The sequence below is a fragment of the Trichoderma citrinoviride genome (genome assembly GCF_003025115.1).
Source record: "Trichoderma citrinoviride strain TUCIM 6016 unplaced genomic scaffold BBK36scaffold_1, whole genome shotgun sequence".
Taxonomy (NCBI): domain Eukaryota; kingdom Fungi; phylum Ascomycota; class Sordariomycetes; order Hypocreales; family Hypocreaceae; genus Trichoderma; species Trichoderma citrinoviride.
This window is the reverse complement of record NW_020194709.1, coordinates 2,786,038-2,807,553: the sequence shown is the minus strand read 5'-3', so window position 1 is coordinate 2,807,553 and position 21,516 is coordinate 2,786,038. Positions and strand designations below refer to the sequence as shown.

The following is a 21,516-nucleotide window of genomic DNA, read 5'->3' as shown; positions in this document are numbered from 1 at the left end:
GTTTATACCATTTTTTTTATTGCTGCGGCGCCGCTATATAATCACCCACGGCCTTGACGGCGTCTTTGAATTTACTCGCCTCAATGAGTATCATGTGCCCAAACGTCTTGATGCCCATCTCCTGGAACGCCCGCTTGCTGTCTGCCACCGCATCGTCCTCTTTCGTGTATCGGAAGCTGCCGTGCGCCACGGCATATTTTTCCAGAACCTCATCCTCGGGATGGAAGTGATACGTAGAAGCCTCTTCCTTGGCCTTTTTCCGTTTCCGGTCCTCCACATCCAACGTCGACTCGACCTCCTGATATGTCCTGGAGAGGATGAGATAATATGAGAAGTCGTACGGCTCCTTGTCCTCGAGCGCATCCTCCACCTCTTCGACGAGCATCGTATACAGCGGCGGCGCAATCTCCGACGGCATGTTGATGAGGCGCTCGGAAAGGACAAGTCCGACGGGCTTTTGCGCGCCGATGAGCTCGGCGACGGCCGCTATTGACGGGTTGGTCTGCGCCTTTTCGACGAGGTACTTGAGAATGTCCTTCATCGGCTCTTTCTCGCGGTGCTCGTATGTGTTGAGGACCGTCAGCATGGCGTAGGCGTCGTTGGCCTTGCCGTCGACCTTGACCGTCGAGCCAATCGTCGGTTGCGACAGGACGAGGTCCGACAGCGCAGACATGTTGAAGAGGTTGGCGTCGACGTCGAAGAGTTGCCGCAGCAGCGATTTCGTGCCGTGGAAGTCGATCTCGGGGTCGAAGTTGAACCATTCGAATTCCACATTGACCATGTCAAAGTCCTGTTTCGTCAGCGCATTTTGTCCCTCTGAAGCAGCAATTGGAAGGGCACCATCTCTGTCAACTCACCTCGTCGTCGCTGCTGTCCTCGTCCATGCGATCGGCACCAGCATCGGCCGGCGGCGCATCCTTTGCCTCCTCTCGTGACCTCTTCTTGCCCATTGTGAATCTCTGTTAATTTTCTACAAAAAAACCCCTTTTGCGACTGATGCAACTTGTATGCGCTCCGCAATGACGATTCCCGTGCGAATACTTTCTTTTAAGATGCATCACTGCTGAGCTTCGATAACGAATTTTCGTTCCCCACAGGCCCGCGCTAAGCCTCTTCCAGCCACCCGATAAGAGCTTCGCGGCGTCTGGCGAAGCGCGATAGCCCGCGTCTATCCGGCCAATCAGCGCCCTCTCCCCGGACTCGCTGCCTTCACTCTCAACCCACTTTGAATGTCGTCGCAGCATCAACTTACGTAGCCGAACTGAATCCGCAGCTTCACCAAGGCGGAACCAGAGCCTCGCGCAACCAGCCAATCGCCGTGATCCCAACCTGCGCCTCCTGCGGCATGACAAACGCTCGATTGTAGAGAAAAGCTGCTCCAGATCGATTCGCCGCACTTCAACCAACTTCCTTCTCGCAGAAACAACACCAGCCCCGCTGTCACTCGGACATCGCGAGTGCCACAACCCGCATATTGCCGCTACATCGAGGCGTGGCTTCTACAGAACCACCACCGCCATGGACTACAGCGCCTCCATACACGAGACCGAGGACCCTGCGGCGTCTCCCTGGGGCAATACGCCCGGCTCGTCGCCGCAGCACGACCGCACCAGCTTTGCGAGCCTCACGGGCGATGCCCCTGTTCCCGCCTTCCCGTACACCCCGCAGCCGTCCAACGGCGACGATGTCTTTCCGCAGTCGGGCTCAATAACTCCCACAGCCGGAGCAGAGGGCGATTTCGGAGATGCGAGCGTGACGGCATCTTCAGAGGCTGGGACCGTGTCTCAGTCTGCCGAATCCGAGGCCCCTCAGTCGACGGCTTCGACGCAAGCCCCGTCAGAAGAGCCGCAACAGCAGCCTCGGAAGCCGCCGCAGCCCCAATTCAGGCTGCAGGCCAAGATTACAGGGCTGGAGCGGACGGGGAAGAAGGATCCCATCCTGCGGTTTGATGTCCACGTAAGTTTGTTCTATGGCGTTTCTGTCTCGCTGGAGAACTAGGTTGGAGCTGGAGGCTAACCAGCCCCTCATAGACGAACCTGCCCCGTTTCCGCACCACCCAGTATCGAGATGTCCGACGTCTGCATTCCGAGTTTGTCAAGCTGGGAGAGCACTTGATATCGGCAAACCCCGAAGCGCTAGTACCTGCCGTTCCGCCTCCGATCACGTCTGCTGGCGCCGGTACCGAGGAGGACGAGAACCGAGTCAAGGCTCTAATGCAGCGATGGTTCAACTACGTGTGCGGGAACGAGGTCTTGATGAGAGACGACGAGATGGTGCTGTTTGTGGAAAGCGACTTCGGCTACAGCCCGCTGGTGAAGAGGAAGCAGCCCGCAACCGGCGTCCGCAGGAAGATTCTGAAGCAGTTTGCCCCGCCTCCTGATGATACCCCTGAGCTTGCAGAGGCTCGTCCCATCGTTAAGCTGTTCTACCTGGGTACGATGGATGCTGGCCACAAGGTTGACAAGCTCGTCAAGGCTCGAAGAGGTAAGACTCATGCTTACAAATGGCTTCTTGAGATACTTTACTAAGGAATGAAACTGCAGGTCTTGGTCTCGCCGAGTCTGATTACGGTGTCAAGCTCGGTGCCATGCACGTCCAGGAGCCGCACCCAGGCCTGGCAAACGCCTACAAAAAGCTCGGCAGAGTCATCCAGACCGTCGGCGATTACCACGCCGCCCAGGCCACGGCCGAGGCGACCACCATCGGGGACCCGTTCCAATACCACTCGCAGGACGCCTTCATCGTCAAGGAGACCCTTACCAACCGCCAGATCCTCATCCGCGAGTACTTGCAGGCCCAGGAGGTCACGCGGAGCAAGCTCAACGCCGCCGACCGCCTCAAGGCCAGTTCCAGCGTGAGACGGGAAAAGGTCGATGAGGCTATTGCCGCCCTGGACGAGGCGCGCACGAACGAGACCCAGCTGTTCCACAAGACGAGCAGGGTGACGCAGAACCTCGTCCAGGAGCGCCGCAGGTGGTTTGAGCGGACGGCCAACGACCTGCGCCTCGAAATCAGGGAACTCGTCCTCCGCGAGATCGAAGCCGAGCGCCGCTCGCTCGCCCTCCTCGAGAGCGTCCGGGCGGACATCCGCTCCATCGACGCCTCCGGCGGTCTCAGCCGCCTGGGCCGCGAAGCCCACCCCACCATCCGCCGGACGAGCCTCGCCGCCAGCCAGGGCCCTAAGGGGGATGCCTGGAGCGGCGTCCCCCGTCGCTCGGACGCCACCAGCCGCACCACCTCCGTCGTGGGCAAGCTGCCCGAGGAAGGCGAAGGCGAGAACAGCAAGGAGCCCGGTGCGGGCAAGCTCGGTGGCGGACTGGGCAACTTGGTTGGCCTGGAGGAGGATGACGAGGATAGGATCGATGCTAGGAATGCGGCGAGTCGGTTGGCCACGAGCACTTTTTGAGCGGGCATGATTAATTCGTTGATGTAACAAGAGTGTGTCCCTTCTTCCTTTTTTTTTACTACCTATTCTACAATCGTGCCTGGTGAGTGCGGCTTTTTGTTGTGAAAATACGGTAGTTTGCCGTCACAAGATATATGTTCATGTCAATACAAGAACCGGATTCGACTTTTAGAGACATACAACATGTGACAATACAATTCTAATGATATCTGGGTCGTGATACTGCATGTTTCCGTTCATTCCGTCATGAACTCAGGGTCAAGACCAGCCCTCGTTAAATTCGTTACCCATTCTATGAACCTATGCCTTCCGTAGAAGGACAAAACACAGTGAGAAAGCACATGAACCGAAAACGCCTAAACATGCCTCTTGCAAAGCCAAAGGAAAAAGGAAAAATAGGGAACCCCGGAAAGCCCTCACAAAACCACTTTCAAAGCCCCTGCATCAAACGTGTAAATCCCCGGTACCAGGAATATTAAAAGACGACGATCCAGTAGAATAATCCATCGTCCCGCGCCTGGCCGCAATCTTGCTCGCTTCAATCGCGTGAAACTTCCTGCCGACGTCCTTCGCCTGGACGATGCCTTGCATGATGGAGTTCAAGAGACCCAGGAGATGGACGTTGTTGGTCTCGCTCTGGACTTCCTTCTCAAAGGCCTCCCTGTCTGAAGGGATGACGAGGTCGAGGCGGCTGACCAGGGCCTGGATCTGTCGGAGGATATTCAGCGATGGGGTGGTATTGTTGGTATCCGTGTCCATGCTCTCTTCATCCTGGGGAGCATCTCCGTCCTGAGCATCTCCATTGATGAACGAGGGCGGCAAACGCTGCAGGTAGGTGGTGATGAGCTGGATCCGCGAGTGAAGCATCTTAATGGCGTTTGCCTTGGCCGTCAGCGACGCCAGCATCTCCTCCTCCTCCCGCGTAAGAGCAGAGGCCTCATCCACCGCCGCCGCGTCCTTCTTGTCCTCAATCTCGCTCTCCACCAGCCTCCGCTTTCCCTTTCCGTTCGATTCTATGGAACGAGCCGTTCGTTCCTCCTTGGCCGTCTGAGCGGGAGCGCTGGCAGTCGCGTTTCCTCCGCCGCTGGCCACGTAGTTCATGCTGATCATCTCGGTCTCGTCCGTCTCGACAGAGTACGGCACCTCGCGGAACTTGAGCTTGAGCGTGGACTCGCCGTCGTCCATCTTCTTGTCCTCCCCGTCGTTTTCACCCCGGGTGTCGTCGACCTCGTAGTTGCTCTCGTATATCGTCAGCGGCAGCTTGCCGCCTACCGAGTGCTGCAGGACCTCCTGGGGGTGGAAGCCAAGCAAGACGGCCGACTCGTTCCAGTTCTCGAGGATCTGGTTGTGGATCGGCAGGATGGTGGGCGAAGGGCCTGACGTCGACAGCAGGGTGTACCAGCCGACAAAGTCCAGTTTTCGGTCCTTATGCACAAGGCACACTAGTGAAGAAGAAGAGCGACGAGTTAGCAAAAAACCCTGTGGTTTACGTGGCCGGGGGGTTATCTCTCGCCGTACTCTGCTCGAGCCTTGCGCTGAACTTGGCTGCGTTGATCAGGTAGCCTCCCTCTACGTGGGGCGCTTCCTGGACGTGGCACTCAAAGGCGTGCTCAATGGTGATTTCGCGGCCATTCTGCTGGCCCAGGAGAGCGCCGATTATGGGGCCCTTTTGCTCGCGCAGGGTGTGGCGTGTGATGTAGTCGGAGATTGTGAGGAGCACCAGCGGGTGCAGGACGGCCTGGAGCTGGGAGCTCTTCTGGGTGGACAGAAGAGGGTTGGCGCTGGGAGCGTCCATGGCGGGGGAGGTGTTTAGCTGGCGCGGTGCTCTTCGATGCTTGAATCGTGTTTTTAGTTGATGACAATCGGAGTTTGGTGAGGCTAAAGCTGAGCAGAGATGCGTTGACGTTTGGAGTTGGAGGTGGTCAAGTAAACAGTTGACGATGGCGGAGGTTGCAGGTCGAGCAGCTGCCCCGCGTGTGGGGTTGAGATCCGGCTGCCGTGCTGACTAAGCCGTCTTCTGCTCCTCGACCCTTTACAAGCTGAGGATCAAGAGCAGGGATTGATCAAGGGTGGATTTATTGATGGATATCTGAATATTGAATGAGTGTCACCTTTTTTCGTGCTACTGTCATTCAAGTATTTTTATTTCCATTGTGGAGTTTACGAAAGATTAACCGCAAAGCCTGGCTTGTCTTGCAGCCATCCTGACTTACACGAAGTCTGATACCTTGTCCAGTACTCCAAACCTTCTCTTATACGGAATACGGGGGTTGTATGGATGACTGTAATCAAGCGAATATCACTCGGCTTATCTTTCTTGACTGTTTCCTGGAAGTAATATGCAGGCATGACATGTGTGCTGTACAAGGTGAGTCCTAGCCATCACATGCTCTCCAAGACACTCACCGAAACACCCTCACATATATCTTACCAACCAGACCCCTTAGCCGCCTCCTCCTCCTCAGCCCTCCTCCTCACCGCCGCCTCCCCCTCAATCTTCTCCTGCAACTCCACCAGCGCCCTAATCCTCTCCTCCGCAAGCCCCCTTTGCATCCGCTCCAGCTGCATCACCATCGTCTGGCAGTCCTCCACCCTGGCAAGCTCCGCCAGCCTCGCCAATTCATTGCCATACGTGGCATACAAGTCGGCAATCTTCTTGTGGCGAGAGTCGGGGTTGCACTTGGGGCAGCTGTCTTCGGAGGTGCGGTTCTCAATCTTCTTTTCGCATCTGTTGCCTTGGTTTGCGCAGCGGGTTTTGTATTCGATGATGTTGTGGCGGCAGGCGTACTTTGTTCTGGTGACTTCGCACATGTTTTTCTTTTGTCGTGATGAGAGCTTGGAGAGTATGGTGAGGTTTGGGTTGTTTTGGTGATGTGATTGATGTGGAGTGGAGGAGGTTGGTTTGATATGATGTGAGAAGAATGGGGAATAGGATATGGGACGTCGTGAGCGAGAGCTGTTATAGGTAGTATAAGGGGACGAGAATGTCCTGGACAGCATCTTGTGAACGAGCCCACGGACGGCATGTGAACAAGGGCAAACAGAGGTCAACATGGTGAATCCGAACGCGATATCAGTCAACTCCCGTGAGCTTGAACAGTGCCGCAAACGACACTCATTCAGCAAAAAGCATTCTCACAGCAACGCAGCCAATCTCTTCGACTTAATGTTTAGAAAGGTAATCGTTTCGAGGGAATGTGTATTAAAAGAAAAGAGAGCTAGGTATCTAGATTATAAGTGGCTAGTTTAGTATACTCTAATCCACGTTCTATATCGCCGTAACGCCAATGTTCAAGTTAATGCTGAGCGCGTTTGCTTCTTATGCCTTTACTTGCTGATTCTTCGGTTTCTTGACGCTTCCCCATTCAATGCCCAGGGCAGCTACCAGCTGAGCACAAGTCAATGCCAACGCAGCCAGGAATATGTGAGTGCAGGCATAGTTATACGCATTAACCACAGCAGAAACATACTGCGGAAGCACGATTTTGCTCAGCTCAGTCGCACCGGTCTTAACAATCGTCTCGGGATCCAGTCCTGGCACGTTTTTCAGACGGGACACGAGCAAAGTGTTCAAAACCGTCTGGCCGACGGACAGGAAGACGGCACCTCCCAGCTGCTGAGCAAAGAACAGAATCGAGACACCCGTGGGTATATCCTTTTTCGGAAGCGTGGCTTGAACAGCAAGATTGGCCGTCTGGAATCCAAAGCCCAGTCCGAATCCCGCGAGAAATTGGTAGCCAATCCAGTGAGGGGATCCAGTGGTTGGCTTAAAGGTATATAAGAGGCCCTCGCCCACCGCCATGATGCAGGGAGCTAACACTAGAGCCGGCTTATAGTATCCAATACGCTGAGTCAAGATTCCAGACGTGGTTACAGCGATGACAAGGCTCAACACCAAGGGAAGTGTGTAGATGCCGGATCGCACAGGGCTGATGCCATGTGTGGTTTGAACTAGGCAGCCGCGTCAGTACCAAAGCTCGTGGACACAAGGGGAGTTGCACTTACACCACAAGGGAATAAAGTAAACCAAGAGCATCATGGCGCCTGCAACAAACAGCATGAAAAGCGCCGCACATAGCAGGGTCCTCTGGCCAATCACTCTAGGAGGCAGAGACGCGGTCTCGGGCATTTTGACTTGGACAAAGGCAAATGCCAAGGCACACACTCCGAACATGATGAAGAGAAGGATGATTCTCCAGTTTTTCCAATCGTATTCTGACCCTCCCCACTGCAGAGCGAGCAAGAGGCAGACAGTGGAGGGGATGAAGAACAAAGTGCCGATAGGGTCGAGGCGGAGGATCTGTTCCTTGACGGATGCAGGGGCTTTGGGCTTCGGAGGGACCCTCAGAAAGAAGAAGAGGAAGGCGAAGGCGACGGCTCCGACTGGCAGATTGATATAGAAGCACCATCTCCATGAGACGTTTTCTGTAAAAGCACCGCCCATGAGAGGGCCGGTGATGCTTGCAACGCCAAATATGAGGCCGAACGAGGCTAATTGGAATTGGGTGTTAGTGCAATGTTCGTATATCCAAGCCCTGGGAGTCTCGCAGTACCTTGAAACATGGGACGCTTCGCCAGCGGGATCAAATCGATGGTCGTAAGTAGAGATCCGGTCGTGATGCCAGCAGATCCAACTCCTGCGATTGCCCGTCCTGTGTTCTGTTAGACAACTTATACTTTGTGATGTTGTTTCTTGTAAGCACGTTGTGATCTGAACCTACCGACTATAAACACCTTCGAGCTCGGTGCGGAACCACAGATGGCAGAGCCAACCTCAAAGATGACGATACACGTCAAAAACGTCCAGCGCAGATCGTAGAAGCGGTAGATACGCCCCCAAACCAGTTGAAAGGCTGCCGTTGTAAGCATATATGATGATCCATACCAGCCAATGTCCGACAGCGAGTGGAAGTCGTCCGTGATTGTGGGAATGGCAGTGGAAATGATGGTCCGGTCCAAGGCAACGAGGAACATGGACACAAATGCACTGACGATGATGAGCCAGAACTTGAGAGACTTGGGGTTGTAGTTGTCTTCGGCGCTGTCAGGGGCTGGGCCCGGGAGTCGGGCTGCCTCATCGTCGTTGTTGACTGGCTGTGTAATCGTTTGCTGCTGTATCGGACCAGGCTTTTCGTCGCTGAGAGTAGCGGTGGTCGGTGTGTTCGTGTCATCTCTTGAAGACGCAGAGTTTCTCGGTAGCTGGATGGGCGTCGCTGCCTCTTCCGCCCCCATCTTCTCCTCGGGAACAGCCATTATGAAGGATTCCGATGGTGCACCAGTCGACGCAGTTGGAGTTCCGGGAGTCAAGATTTTTTGTTCTTTGTTGAAGAGGACAAGTTGTTGCTCGTTGGAGGAGCCTTTATGCTTGTCTAACCAGGTAGATCCATCTGGACGGCTAGTTTATAGGGGAATGCTGTTTGCATTCTTGCACGACTTCGGCCACGCGTGTCCGGCATCACGTCCAACAGGGCCATCGTATCGGGCATCGTCGGACAAGACAGCGAAATGAATGGTAACACACTTCACATATCTCCCGCCTGGCTGTTCTTCGGGACCGTGACTCGGAGAGCCTCCCTGACTTACACGCGACGGCCAGAGACATCGGGCACGTAACTGGGCGCTAGTACATGTTGGGCCTGTGGCGTCTGCTCTCGGTCCCGAATCGATGCCCGAGCTGAATAGCATCGATTTGCATTGAAACCGTTCTCGGGTATCTTCAATTCGTGGATGGAAGACGTGCATTGGACACGTATAAATCAAGCGGTGATGGTCTTGCACAGAGGGAGAGAAAGCGTTGGCGGTAACAGAATTTATATTGAATACGCGTAATGCTGAGCGGCGCTTGAGGGTTAGTTGTTTGTAACAAGCATATACAGGTATCGAGGTTCGCTCTATGAAATGCCATTTGATCCTTCTATGAAGCGTTGGGGATGACAAGAGGCAGTAACACTGGAGTTAGCATGTGGACGTACCCGGTCTGGTGAGCATCATCGTACTGTGAGGGATACGCTTCTATGCAGCCATATTTCGTCGACGGGAGGGGAATTGTGACGGAGATTGGAGCCATACAAAGACTCTATTATCTTGGTCGTTTGTGTGAGGTGGGAAAGATTGAAAAGGCTGAAGCTGCATCACGATGTTCGTCTTCCTTCAAGAAGAGCCCAGCACTGCTCCTTCCTGTTCTACATATCGATAGGAACCGATGAGATAATCCAGCCCACAAGATTCGATGCCTCAGGTACGTACTTTGGGTAGTATCGCGAAATCCTCCAAAGATGACCGATGACAAAAATCGCGATGCCTCATCACGATCCCGCCCTGCTTCTTTTCTTCTTCTCTCCCAACGCACCGAACCCAGCGATGCTCCGTCCATCATCGTCCAAACAAGGTAAAAAGCGGCTACTACCCGGTCTCCACCGCCTTGCCAACCGCGTCTCCCATTGGGCGTGGCCGCTGTCACGGCACATAAGCCCCCGCTTTCTCTCCTCCTCTCTCCCTCGTCTTTCTCTTCCAGACCGGCGCAGAACAAACCGCTTCCACCACAAGCTCAGGTTCTTGGCCCGGGTCCGAAACGACGACTTCGCAGCCGACGGCGCCCGCCGAGCCTCAGCCCTACAGGCGCTGCAATCGCGGTGAAAAGGGCGCTCCAGAGCAGCCCATCAATCTGCTCAGCTGCATGCAGGGTTGGAGGACGCCTGTCAGCATCCGCCAATCAGTCCGTGCCAGCATCACGCGGGAACTTGCAGCTCTCGTCGACTAGCCGCAGAATATTGGCTGAAGGGCCTCTGGAATGCCGCTGGATCGGCCCTGAGACCTCCAGATCGGACAATTTATTTTTTTTAGCAGCCGTCGTCCTTCGTCCTTGGCTCATGTCTGCTGAAGCCTTTACCAGCCTTACAGGCCCCGGCCAAGCCCCGCCGCCGCCACCCGCCTCTCAAGGCCGGCCTCTGCACCAGTCGCCTCAGCAAGCGATTGATCCGTCGTCGGTCAAACTGACCAGAGGCACTAGCTGCGTCCTGTGTCAACAGCGCAAGGTCCGTTGCGACCGGAACAAGCCATGTGCGAACTGCGTCAAGGCCGGCGCAGAGTGCCGAGTGATTCCTCCACAGCCCCCGAGAAGACGGCGCAAGAAGCTGCAGGAAAAGGATCTGATTGAGCGGCTACGCAAATACGAGAGCCTCTTGGCACAGAATGGCGTCAAGTTTGATGCCATGGATCCCGAATACAGGGGCGACGGCAACGGTGACGATGTTGACGAGCTAGAGACCGATTTTGAGGGTTTGAAGACTTCTCCAGAAGCAGGCCCCCCCAATGCTGCGGGCGAGTAAGTTTGTCATCTATAGGAACTACACGGAAGAAAGTGAGATGTGACCATCTACTAACACAACGTGCGTGTTAGATCTCATGAGCCCGGGGCTTGGTTTTCTCTTCATAAAGAGGTAAGGGCCCCTTTAGTAGATATCTCCCCGTCTTCTGTACCTTCATTCTAACTACAGAGATAGTTCAGAGCCAGCGAGCAACTGCTCAAGGATTCGTCCGAAGATGAGGATGAGGTCTTTAATAACAAAAAGTCGTTTATCCATTCTGCTTTCGACAAGATGTTTGAGAACCAAGACGGGTTCCCATTCATCATTGGAGGCTCCTTTGCTCCCGTCACGCACAGCCACCCTACTGCCGTCCAGGTGCTGCAGTTGTGGCAGATATACATTGACAACATCAATCCTCTACTGAAAATCACTCATGTACCCAGCATTCAGAGCAAGATTATCGAAGCGACATCCCGACTTCATGCGGCCCCGAAAAACATCGAAGCCCTCATGTTCGGCATATACGTAATCTCCATTCACTCCATCGAGGATGCTGAAGCTCAGAGGATATTTGGGGAGACGAAACAGGAACTGCTGGGCCGGTATTTCCCAGCACTTCAGCAAGCCTTGGTCAATGCTAGTTTCATGCGGATTCCCGATCCCTTGACTCTGCAGGCGTATCTTTTATATCTGGTAAGTCTGTCCCTTACTTCACAAGAAATAATCCTCGTTTGTCTTGAAGGGTCAACCTGAGTTGATATGGTTAACACATACTTCAGATGACGGTTCGGTGGTTTATAGACCCGAGGCAGGTATTCTGCATGATGGGCATCGCGGTCCGCATTGCCCAGCGCATGGGCCTGCATCGAGACCCAGGCGGATATGGTCTCTCTCCATTTGAGGTCGAGCAGAGGCGGCGACTGTGGTGGACGCTTGTTTCCTATGACCGACGCGTGGGAGAGATGACGGGGTCGACGGTCACGGCGCTCACGTCGGGCTGTGACTGCAAGAAGCCATTAAACGTCAACGATTCTGACCTCCACGTCGACGGCAAAGAACCTCCGACGCCACATACTGGGCCCACGGAAATGCTGTTTGCCCTGACACGCGTCGAGCTCTCCATGGCGGTGGCGAGCAACAGCAACCGCGACAGCTTCAAGCTGCACCCGGACAAGAATGGCACCTCTCCGCAGTCTGGAAAATCGCCGCCTGTGACGATTCGGCTTGCTGGCCAAGATACGCCCCCATACACTCTTGAGGGTTTCTGTGCTCACATGGAGGGCACGTACTTGGCCCAGTGCGACGCCAAGATCCCCCTTCACTTCTTCACCATGACGATGACGCGAGCGGCACTCTGCAAGATGCGCATCATCAACTATCTCGTGCGCAAGCACAACGGCGAGACGATGCCGCTGGACGACGTGGAACGAGACGCCCTCACGATACAAGCCATCAGCTGGGTGGAGCACGACAACGTAGTCATGTCGGCGGAGAGCCTTCGGCCGTACAGGTGGTACGCAATGCATTACTTCCCCTTTCCGGCGTACATGTTCCTGGTCCAGGAGCTGCGCAAGCGCGTTGCCGGACCGCTGGTAGAGCGAGCGTGGACGGCCATCGAAGCGAACTACGAACTCAGGGGCTTGCTGTCGAACCTTCACAGCCCGATGCATGGGGCCTTTAGCGGCCTGTTCGTTAAAGCCTGGGCGGCGCACCACGACGCCCAGCGAGCGGCAGGGAAGAACATGGCCACACCGCGCTTCATGGCCGTCCTCCAGGAGCACGTCGAGGCGAGGCGAAGGGCGCGCTCGGGAAACGGCTCGGACGTTGGCCAGCATCAGCCGCCGGTGGCCTTTCCCCGAGCACGCTCCCGCGAGCCGTCGTCGACGTCGCCGCTGGACCACGGCGCCATGATGACTCCACCGGTGGACCAGAGCGGCGGGTTTGGAGCCACCCAGCCGGCCATGGCGCCGCCAAGCACCGCGTCTGGGGACGACGGAGACATGGACTGGTCGTTCCTCATCGCGGGCTATCAGGACCCCGACACGTTTCAAGGCTTCAACGCCCCTAACCACGGTGGCTTCGGGAACGGCATGGGCGGGTTCGGCGGGCCCGGGGGACCTGCAGGACCTGGAGGAATGTTTGGGAACTAGAGCGGGAGTGCAGCATTAGCCTGGCGGGAGAGCGGGATAGGGGGCATCAAGTCCGGGGCAAGTCTCTTCTTTTCACTTTCTCTTTGCCTTTTGTTATTGGTTCTTTTCCTTTTGCGCGTTGGAATACGATTTATGATATCCGCTGGTTAGAAGCTATGTACACGCAAGGTAAGGAAGCAGCAAGAGCATCATCACTCAACCAGAGCTGTTGTTATTCGATGCAGTCAGACCCTTAATAGAACCCTCCACTACTTCGTATACTATAATCCTCCGAGCTTCTCGTTTCAGAACCCCCGTCGTCAGCAGTCGACGTCGATCTCGGCGTCGCCTGTCTGCCGGCCACGCGAACGCCACGAGCTGCCCTGACCGCTTGGTGTCTGAGGCTCCCTGGCAGTGCCGGCATGAACATGTGCTCTGTTTGCAGCGTGACGGAATTAGGAAGCTCCGCCCGGCTTTCGCGGGCTCGGTCCCTTTCCTGATCATAGGTGAGGGGAGGAAATAAGAATCTTACGCTCATCTCTCATTGGTAATTATTTGGTACGAAGCGGTAGATTCGCTCCGGAAGGGCTTGGGGGGGTTGTCGTCCCGGGGAAACGTCACATTTATGCCGTCGAAGTGCCCTGTGACAAACTTGCGCAAACCCCTCGTCTCTTTCAAGGTGTGTGAAAAAAAAAAAAAAAAAAGAGCGCGGCAGCCGGGTTTTGCCCTGGGACGAGATCGATGGGGATATCCTAGGCAAGGTAAGTTACTTTTACTTGGAGAACGGGGATTTGTGTGATTACTGGTAGGCTAAGGTATGTATTTGCCAATGTGACTTGCGATCGTGTTACTGCCGTCGCATCGATGCCCGTTTATTATGCCCCTCCCTTTCTCCCCCCCTTCTTCCCTGTACTTGGATTTGTATTTGTATTACTTTTTGTAAAGTAGACCAGGTTCTTTTTATTTTTCATGCTGGATTTTTTCGGTTATGAGTACGGCTTTTTGACACTTTTTACACATGATGTAGATACTCGCGAGTTGCTGCGCTTTATATAGCTAGGTAGGCAAAGGTAAGCAAGTTACGAGTTGGGAGGTGAGCAGTTGAGGTATGATTATGACCAGATTACGCCAGGGGGTGAAGATGATGGGTAAGGTAGGTGAGACAGGGAACATCATGTCCATTTGCCGATGTGTATTCTCCGTTAGGCTACCCCAAGGTAACACATTTTTGTTGAAAAGGAAGAAAGAATAAAAGTTGAAAGGAAAAAGAAAAAGGAAGACTGCCTTTGTGTGTTTATATATCTATAACATGCGTCGTACATATGTGTGCCTACCTATTTACCTAAGGTAGTACATATATCATTCCATATCTGCCCGGGGTGGGATGAGTGGGATGATAGAGCGCAGGGTAAGAAAAAGGCAAGGTATCTTACATGAATGTACTGTAAGTCCTCCCCCCCTCCATCGCCATTCTTGTCCTTGTTCTGTTGGTAAGGTTGGTAGGTACCTACAGTAGCCATTGGACGAGATGGCGAAATCCCCTGCCACGAACGGTTGTCAAGTACGTTTCCCAGTGTAACCGTCCGGTCCGTCCCTCCACATGCCGGTCCGAGTTCTGCTCAACGGCAGTTCTGGTTCTACCTTACCTACATACCTCATAACGTAGACCCTACGTTAAACCTATCCCAAGGTTTCTTCATATCGTTCTCACGAGGTAGTAGATTTCAAGCAACACACACACAACTCTCATTTACGGATTCTGGGTGAAACCAAATACACTTCCATTCGACCTTTCTTTCCATGTAAGACAAGATATTTTCTGCAGTCGAAATCTGTAAGCGTTTGCATAGATTGGATTATTTGGGGGGGCAGGGGGGTTATTTGTAAGTAAGCCATGTTTTGTTGGTGTTGGTTCGGTCTGGTTTTGCTTTTTTAGGTGAAAAAGGGAACGGGAGTGTGTTCGAGTTTCGAGGGAGGGGGGAAAAGCCATACACGAACTTGGAGGTGGACGAAAGAGGTAATAAACGAATATCGGGGTGTGTGCATTTTTCTCCCCGGCAAACCGATCGGTCACATTGGACGTACGTACTCCTATATGCACCTACCTAAGGTACAGTGCAGTATACATGTACGTTGGTAAAAAGATACCCAAGGTGAGGGTAGGTATACCTACGAGAAAATGTGATATGGACATGCGTTGTTGCGCGGGAAGGGGAAGACACTGCAATGCTTCTTGTAAAAAGTAGAACTGGAAGTTGTATTACAGGAGGCAGAAACGCGGGAAGCGAGCAACGAAATGCAGATGAAGCTGCTATATATATATATATATATATATATATATATATACCGGCAGCCAATAGCACATTGCAGCAATAGCATCATTATTCTAGAGACATTCAAAACAAGAGGGTAGCCAACCTTTCCAAGTACTTATAATTTTGGAAATGAACAGTAATAAATGTACGGAGTAACTTGTGATAAGTTACCTGTAGGCTTTTCCTTTCAAACTGGGGCTAGGAAGTACAACAGGGTACGGGGGTCAGTAGTAACAAAGTTGGGTGGTTGGTTCGTTGCGTTGGGTGGGAAATCCTGCATCTTCAAGGGCCAAAAAAAAAAAAAAAAAAAAAAAAGAAAAGAGAAAAAAGACAGATGCGTGTTATATCCGTTCAGTCCCCCATTCCCATGCTCCCCGGAACGAAAGCGAGATCCCAAAAAAGGGTTCCGCAATGTTAATTTACATTTTTGGGGATCCCCCGTCCAACCTACATAAGGTACAAATACCGCTGCTCCCTTCAAGTAAAAGAGTGCCATCAAAGCCATGACAAGCCAATTATATAGACCCCTCTGCAAAACAACAACAAACATGAAGGAAGAGGAAAAACGAAAAGCATCATTTATACATGTCCCATATACTAGGTACAATAAGCGGAGGATAAATGACCTGAGGAGAGGAGACATCGGGAGGGGCAAAGAATGAAATACGGTCTAGATAGATGAGCAGATGAGCCAAAAAATGGGGTACAGTAGGACCGGGGATTGTCATGCTGCGAGATCACGCACGTTACTCTGATCACAATCCACTCCCATTCATCCCATCTACGGAGTACAGGGCCCCAGCTATAATACGACCAGGCCAGGTCCCTTGGTAGGCAAAGGAGCTAGGTGCTCAGGTACTCTGGTATTTAGTATGAAATACCTTGACGCATGCAGTACACCGTAGATCAATATGGATATCGGCGTGATGTGGACGTCTTTGACTTTGAAGTGATATATTGCGTTTCTGCTTTGCTCGCAAATGCGACAAGTGCACCAAGCGACAATGTTCTGTCTATCCGTAAGGTATCCGATGCACAATTCCCAGTAGGACAACACCCCGACCCGTAAATCACAACAAGGACAGAGAAAGACAAAAGCCCGTTGTCCAACAAAGAAGGAATCCGTAAAGACAGACGCAAGGACCCCCTCTCCCAGAATCCCAGATTAGTCAATCAGCCAAAGCGCCAAAAAGGAAGAAAAAAGAAACCAGAATAAGGCGACAGCTACATTTCCTGTGGCCCCTCCTGTCTTCCCTTATAATAAGAAATGAAATCCATGGAATAAAGTGGGCATATGTTTTTTATTCCTCTTTGAGATGCCATCCACCCTCCCAAGACAATCAAGTAAAAGGGAGGACAAGCACCGCGGAAAAAAAAAATGAGGCAAAGGAAACGCCGTAATGCCGAACCAAGCCCAGAAACCAAGCCAAGCCAGGAAAGAAAGAAAACGCCATTTCTTTCGTTCCGTTCCCAAAAGTTACATGGATCATGTACTCCCGAAAACCCAGGCGCCGTAAAATCAGTGTCCCCTCGAAATGCCCTTTTGCCCCCTCATGATGCAGTCGTGTTCCCGGTTCAATGCAGGAATGTAATGATTTGTTTTTCTTTTTTTTGTTCGTTTCTTGTGGTCGAGGTGTCATTGTGATGAGTTTGTTTTTGCCAGGGCGTGTGATGCGGCCCCTCGGCAGTAGACCAGACGAGAAATGGAGATGGGGGAGAAATTGCCAGCATGAGGTCAGTCGGATAGCTAGTAATGTGGTGCCTCCCCACCGTCTTATGCTCGTCCCGTAATATTTAGCTCCTTTTTCCTCTCCTCTCTTCTGGGTCGGCGATAAGTCTCTTGGGAGCCGGTGCTTGTCTTGTTGAACATTAGGCAAACGCCTACCCCACTCACGCAAGAGATTGTTGAGAGAGAGAGAGAGAAGGGCAAAAACACCGAGGGTATGGCCCGTCGTGATGCTCGTATAGGTAACGTTTGCGAAGTGGCCGGCAGGTGGTTCGGGCTGGACACCGCCAATGCAGTCACGCATCAACGCTGATGTCAATGCGTGTGTCGTGCCGGGAGTGCTGTTGTCTCCTCCTTCAGCAGTTCGACAGAACCCAACCTCTTTCCCTCTTTTTTTTTCTGTATCCTTATTTTCTCGTGTTTGTGACGGTAATCATTAGGTCGTAGTGATTTTTTTTCTTCGTCTCCTTTTTTTCTCCTCCATGTTTCTCATCACAGCGGCTTCTGTGCCCAGACGATTCCCCAATCGAGGCGAGCATGTACCTTGGTGTTGTCCATGGCCATGAGCGTCTCCTGACACAGCTGCCTGGCCTCTTCCTCGGTGATGCCTAAGTCTTCGTGTCGGATGAGCAGCGCCGCAGTCCAATCGATCAAGTTGTCCTGGTTGAACATGCCCATCTCTCGGTCTCGCGACCGCCGTGACCACCGGCCCAGGGGAATCGGCGTGTGCTGCTCCTGGATGTTGACAAAGCCCATCTGCCGTAGGACTTGGGGTAGCGTCGGCGGAAAGTAGAGCTGCCAGCCGTACTTTTGCGCAAAGGGGCCGTCGTTCACGAGGTCGTATAGGCGCTGGACCGGGTGGTCTACAGCGGGGGTGCCGTCCTCCCAGGTGACGGGTATGAAGAGATCATGGCACTCGATCCATCCGCCGGGTTTCAAGGCTCTGTTACGAATTTGGTCAGATGCTGTCTTGTTCACGAGGGGGCATGAGGGGGGGAAGTAGGGGGTTTTGCGCATAGGGTCGTCGTCGTACTCGTAGGCTCTTTGCAGAAACAGCTCGGGGTGGCGAACTGTTTGTATGACTGATCTTGTGTGAATGAGGTCTGCGCCATTGTAGATTCTCGTCCACGGCCGGTCCGCGTCGTCGAGATCTTCCACCCGGAACTCGGCGTTTGGCGGTGACCAAGGAGGCTGGATGGCGGAAATGTCGGTGCCAATGACACGAGCACTCGGAAATCGCTCAGCCACTTTGTTGTAGGGAAATGTTAGTTTGATGAAGTCGAGCTCGAAGCTTTGCAAAGGTAGTTCTGCACTTTGACCTCTCGAAAACGGGGAGAGGGGGTGAGGGAGGAAGGGAGGATACGAACCGTCAATGGGCCAGAATCCGGCGCCGGTGCCCAGGTCAACAATCTTCTGGGGGTTGTCGCCGATCGGGGCCTTGAAGTACTCGCCGTTGAGCAGGTAGTCGGAGTAGACCCGGTGCTTGAGGTGCTCGCGGGCCTGCTCCGTGTCGTCGTTTGGCAATCCATAGCGTTCGTCAAACCAGCCCTGGTATCGCCTGCGGTCAGGAGTTGGTCAGCTGTCATAAACTCTGGCTCGGCTGTTTCTGGTCCTTCTTCGTCCCCTTCCATTTTTTCTTCTTCTTTTTCTTTTTCTATTTTCCTTCCTTTTTCCTTCTCTCCCTTGTTCCTTGTTCCTTGCTCCCGTCATTTTTTTGGGATTTGCCACCCAAGGCTGTCAGGATCTTTCAATGTCAGGGATTCGTGACATACCTCCCGTTTTTGTATCTATGAACCATCTGGGCGGTGTCGATGGAGGTGAACTCTGAGAAATCCACGGTTTCGGCATAGTCTGACGTTGAGTCCTCGCTGGAACCGTGCTGATCGCCGCCGCCTCCAGACCCGGGAGGCCCTTGAGAGTTGAGGGAGCTCATGATGGCCCAGCGTGGATACAGCAGGTGAAGGTCAAGGTAGTACTATTCAGGGCTATATCCGGAGGGAGAGACGGGAAGCCTGCAGCTGACGAGGAACGAGGCGAGAAACAGTAGACGGAGAAAAAGCGAGTGAGCTGCGAGGCGAGGCGAGGATGGGGTAAAAAAAGGGTCGACCAGAAATGCCTATGCCAGAAGAGTCCCCCGGGCTGATTGGATGGAGGCGTCCACCAACTTGCACCCGCAGCGAGCAAGCCACTATTTGCAAGAAAAGAAATGAGCGGAACGTCTCCGGTTCGGGGAGCCAAGGTCGATCTCTTCTAGCACGGAATGGGAAGGGCCCCGAGTGATGTGCAGAAGTGGTTCCAGCGAGAGAGAGGGAAAAAAGAGGGCTGGCCGAGAGAGGGTGCAGCTGCAAATATAAAATAAAAAATTACCAAAGAAAAATGAAGTACCCAGAAAGAGGCGACCCGGAAAACGAGACGCCCCCCCAAGGATGCGGATGCGGACACGGGAAGGGCAAAGAAGAGGTCAAGGCCAGTCTGCCGGCCCAGTAGGCTGGGTCCGTCGTCACTGGGGATGGGACTTGCAGGCGCAAGGGCTTTTGCCTGGCCAATGCGAGGCGATACGGGGAAGCAGCAGTCGCTTGGGATGTGGTCATATAGCAGCAGCTGGCTTGGCCGAGAGGGTGTGAAGATGCGGGTGCGGGTGCGGGTGCAGATGAGGGTGAGGGTGAGGGTGAGGGTGTCAGACACTACCAAGACAGGTCAAGACAAGACAAGACAAGACCAGGCAAGGCAAGGCAAGGCAAGGCTCTGGACCAGACAGACGGGACACAGGGCAAGCAGAGCAGGGAGCAGGGATGCGGAGAGAAAATCAGAGGGATGACGAGGAGAGCAGAGGATGCGATGGATTGCGTTAGAGCGAGGCTCGGTGGTCGAGTCGAGGGGGGGGAGGATATGTAGAGATGGAGAGCTGGAGCTGGAGCTGGACGGATCTGGATTTGGATTTGGGGGGGGAACTTGTAGGTCTCGGGGGCCGGATGGCGGGAGTTTGCTCTGTTTTAGCTGTTCAAGGTAAGGCAAGCTGGCAAGGTACAGGCCCTGCCAGCGTCTGGTCTGGCGTGCTCTACTGAATGTACGAGTACCTGGGCAGAGGTACCGGCGCGGACAGGACCTCTGTCGAGGCCGAGGGCAGGGAGGCTCCAGATCCCCTACTACTACTACTAGGGGGCGTGGGCAAAGAGCGAGAGAGCGAGAGCACAGGCGAGAGGGAGTGCGCAAAAGGGGGGGGCGTGGCTCGAGACAGAAAACAGGTCGGCTCCGGTCTTTTAACATGCTGTTGGTCGGTGTCTGAGCCAGAGATCTGGTAGCGGGTGGAGAGCTGGTGGCTGACTGCCTGCTGCTAGAGGTGCTAAGCTGCCGTACCGTTTTCCTGGGCGCCGTGCTGTCGGGACGTGAACCAAATCGGCGGGCGGGAGTTTGGAGGGAGGGTAGGGGGGAGGGAAGTGATTTGGTAAGGACGGGCGGGCGGGTGCAAATGATTCGACGGAGAAAAATGGGAAAATTTGGAATGTCTTGTTGGTTGACCGAAGAGGGCTGCCAAGCACAGGAAGGATTTTGAAGACAGATGGCGGGGGCCGGATTGGTGTAGGCGGAGGAGCATAATAGTGGTAAGGTACAAGTTGTTGCGAGTTCATGTAGCAGTACGGAGGCAGAAGCGCCAATGCCAGCGTTATTAGCAGGAACATGGCGAAAAACGGCCAACAGATGCTGTTGCATGTAATGACTGTGTATAACGTACAACGGTGAATTGGAATAATCAGAGGGTAATAGAATGACAAAATGCTCATATGAGCTCGCAAATCACATTCACTCGATGCAATCACAGCAAGCATTCCAGCAAGCCACAAATGCCAGCGCCGGAGAGGGGTAAGCCAGGCCACGAGCTTGATGAGGTCAAGACTTCCAGGTTGCATCTTTGCGCCATCCGTGGCCAAAACTCTGGACCAGATGCGCCGGGAGAAGCACACCTAGTTAGCCCAAGATGCTCGGCCAACTTTTGCAAGAAGCCAATAGCTCGAGCCCAAGAACCCTTCCAGACGCTATTTTAGTGCTTCGCATCCCTCAAAGGACAGTCAGTCCTCATCATATGGATGACACATGAGAATACGGGCGAGAAAGAGCTGCGAGATGATGGAGTGCACACCATCATGCGAGGCCCTGCTCCGGACGTATGCAACAAGCACAGCTCACCAACACCACTACTATCAAGGCGGTGGACCGTTCCGCCAGGCATTGGATTCGACTGATTGAGCTTCAGCGCGGCTCGCTACACCGGAGCAGTGCAGTGCAGCCCTGGGGTAGATTTACGTCAAGTTTTGCTACCGCGTACCAGGAGTGCTGCGTCCCCGGACCAGAGACGAAGAGGGAAACGGGAAATAAACAAGCCGAAGCGAGGAGGAAAAAGAAAGGAAAAGAAGCCAAGAGTTGAGCACTACGGCTGTCGCTCTGCTCGCCAAGCCAATGGAAGCCATCCAGGTCATCAAAGTCCCCTGGCCACGGCTAATGTGTTGTCTTGGGAGGTTTCGGTGTCGGCCAGTGCTAATCTGAACCACTAGGGCGTCCAGTGCTAACATCAATGCAATCTGTCTGTCTGCCTGCCTTTCCCATGATCTGGTATGGGCTCTACACTACCTTACTA

General features: G+C 53.7%; 7 protein-coding genes across 7 annotated transcripts; 2 read left to right on the top strand and 5 right to left on the bottom strand.

The window, feature by feature from the left end:
• Positions 1-16: 16 nt before the first annotated feature.
• Positions 17-950, bottom strand: BBK36DRAFT_1107858 (hypothetical protein; the record flags this gene model as incomplete). The annotated part of the gene is made up of 2 exons (XM_024889305.1): positions 17-790; positions 858-950. The coding sequence occupies 2 exons, from the start codon at positions 948-950 to the stop codon at positions 17-19; spliced, it is 867 nt and encodes a 288-aa protein (XP_024754219.1).
• Positions 951-1,518: 568 nt separating this feature from the next.
• On the top strand, positions 1,519-3,406 carry BBK36DRAFT_1137545 (vacuolar protein sorting-associated protein Vps17; the record flags this gene model as incomplete). Its single annotated transcript, XM_024893172.1, has 3 exons — positions 1,519-1,956; positions 2,031-2,484; positions 2,544-3,406. The coding sequence occupies 3 exons, from the start codon at positions 1,519-1,521 to the stop codon at positions 3,404-3,406; spliced, it is 1,755 nt and encodes a 584-aa protein (XP_024754218.1).
• A 444-nt stretch (positions 3,407-3,850) lies between these two features.
• On the bottom strand, positions 3,851-5,201 carry BBK36DRAFT_1109047 (hypothetical protein; the record flags this gene model as incomplete). Its single annotated transcript, XM_024889432.1, has 2 exons — positions 3,851-4,848; positions 4,925-5,201. The coding sequence occupies 2 exons, from the start codon at positions 5,199-5,201 to the stop codon at positions 3,851-3,853; spliced, it is 1,275 nt and encodes a 424-aa protein (XP_024754217.1).
• A 632-nt stretch (positions 5,202-5,833) lies between these two features.
• On the bottom strand, positions 5,834-6,217 carry BBK36DRAFT_1107861 (hypothetical protein; the record flags this gene model as incomplete). Its single annotated transcript, XM_024889306.1, has 1 exon — positions 5,834-6,217. The coding sequence occupies one exon, from the start codon at positions 6,215-6,217 to the stop codon at positions 5,834-5,836; it is 384 nt and encodes a 127-aa protein (XP_024754216.1).
• Positions 6,218-6,725: 508 nt separating this feature from the next.
• BBK36DRAFT_1107786 (MFS general substrate transporter) lies at positions 6,726-8,638 on the bottom strand (the record flags this gene model as incomplete). The annotated part of the gene is made up of 4 exons (XM_024889292.1): positions 6,726-7,357; positions 7,412-7,897; positions 7,960-8,058; positions 8,128-8,638. The coding sequence occupies 4 exons, from the start codon at positions 8,636-8,638 to the stop codon at positions 6,726-6,728; spliced, it is 1,728 nt and encodes a 575-aa protein (XP_024754215.1).
• Positions 8,639-9,876: 1,238 nt separating this feature from the next.
• BBK36DRAFT_1134098 (N-terminal binuclear Zn cluster-containing protein) lies at positions 9,877-12,863 on the top strand (the record flags this gene model as incomplete). The annotated part of the gene is made up of 4 exons (XM_024892198.1): positions 9,877-10,730; positions 10,806-10,845; positions 10,909-11,406; positions 11,493-12,863. Exons 1-4 carry the CDS (start codon positions 10,276-10,278, stop codon positions 12,861-12,863), a joined length of 2,364 nt encoding a protein of 787 aa, XP_024754214.1. The 5' UTR covers positions 9,877-10,275.
• Positions 12,864-17,375: 4,512 nt separating this feature from the next.
• BBK36DRAFT_1108393 (S-adenosyl-L-methionine-dependent methyltransferase) lies at positions 17,376-18,816 on the bottom strand (the record flags this gene model as incomplete). Its single annotated transcript, XM_024889359.1, has 4 exons — positions 17,376-17,826; positions 17,917-18,130; positions 18,251-18,441; positions 18,656-18,816. The coding sequence occupies 4 exons, from the start codon at positions 18,814-18,816 to the stop codon at positions 17,376-17,378; spliced, it is 1,017 nt and encodes a 338-aa protein (XP_024754213.1).
• Between the last annotated feature and the right edge of the window lie 2,700 nt (positions 18,817-21,516).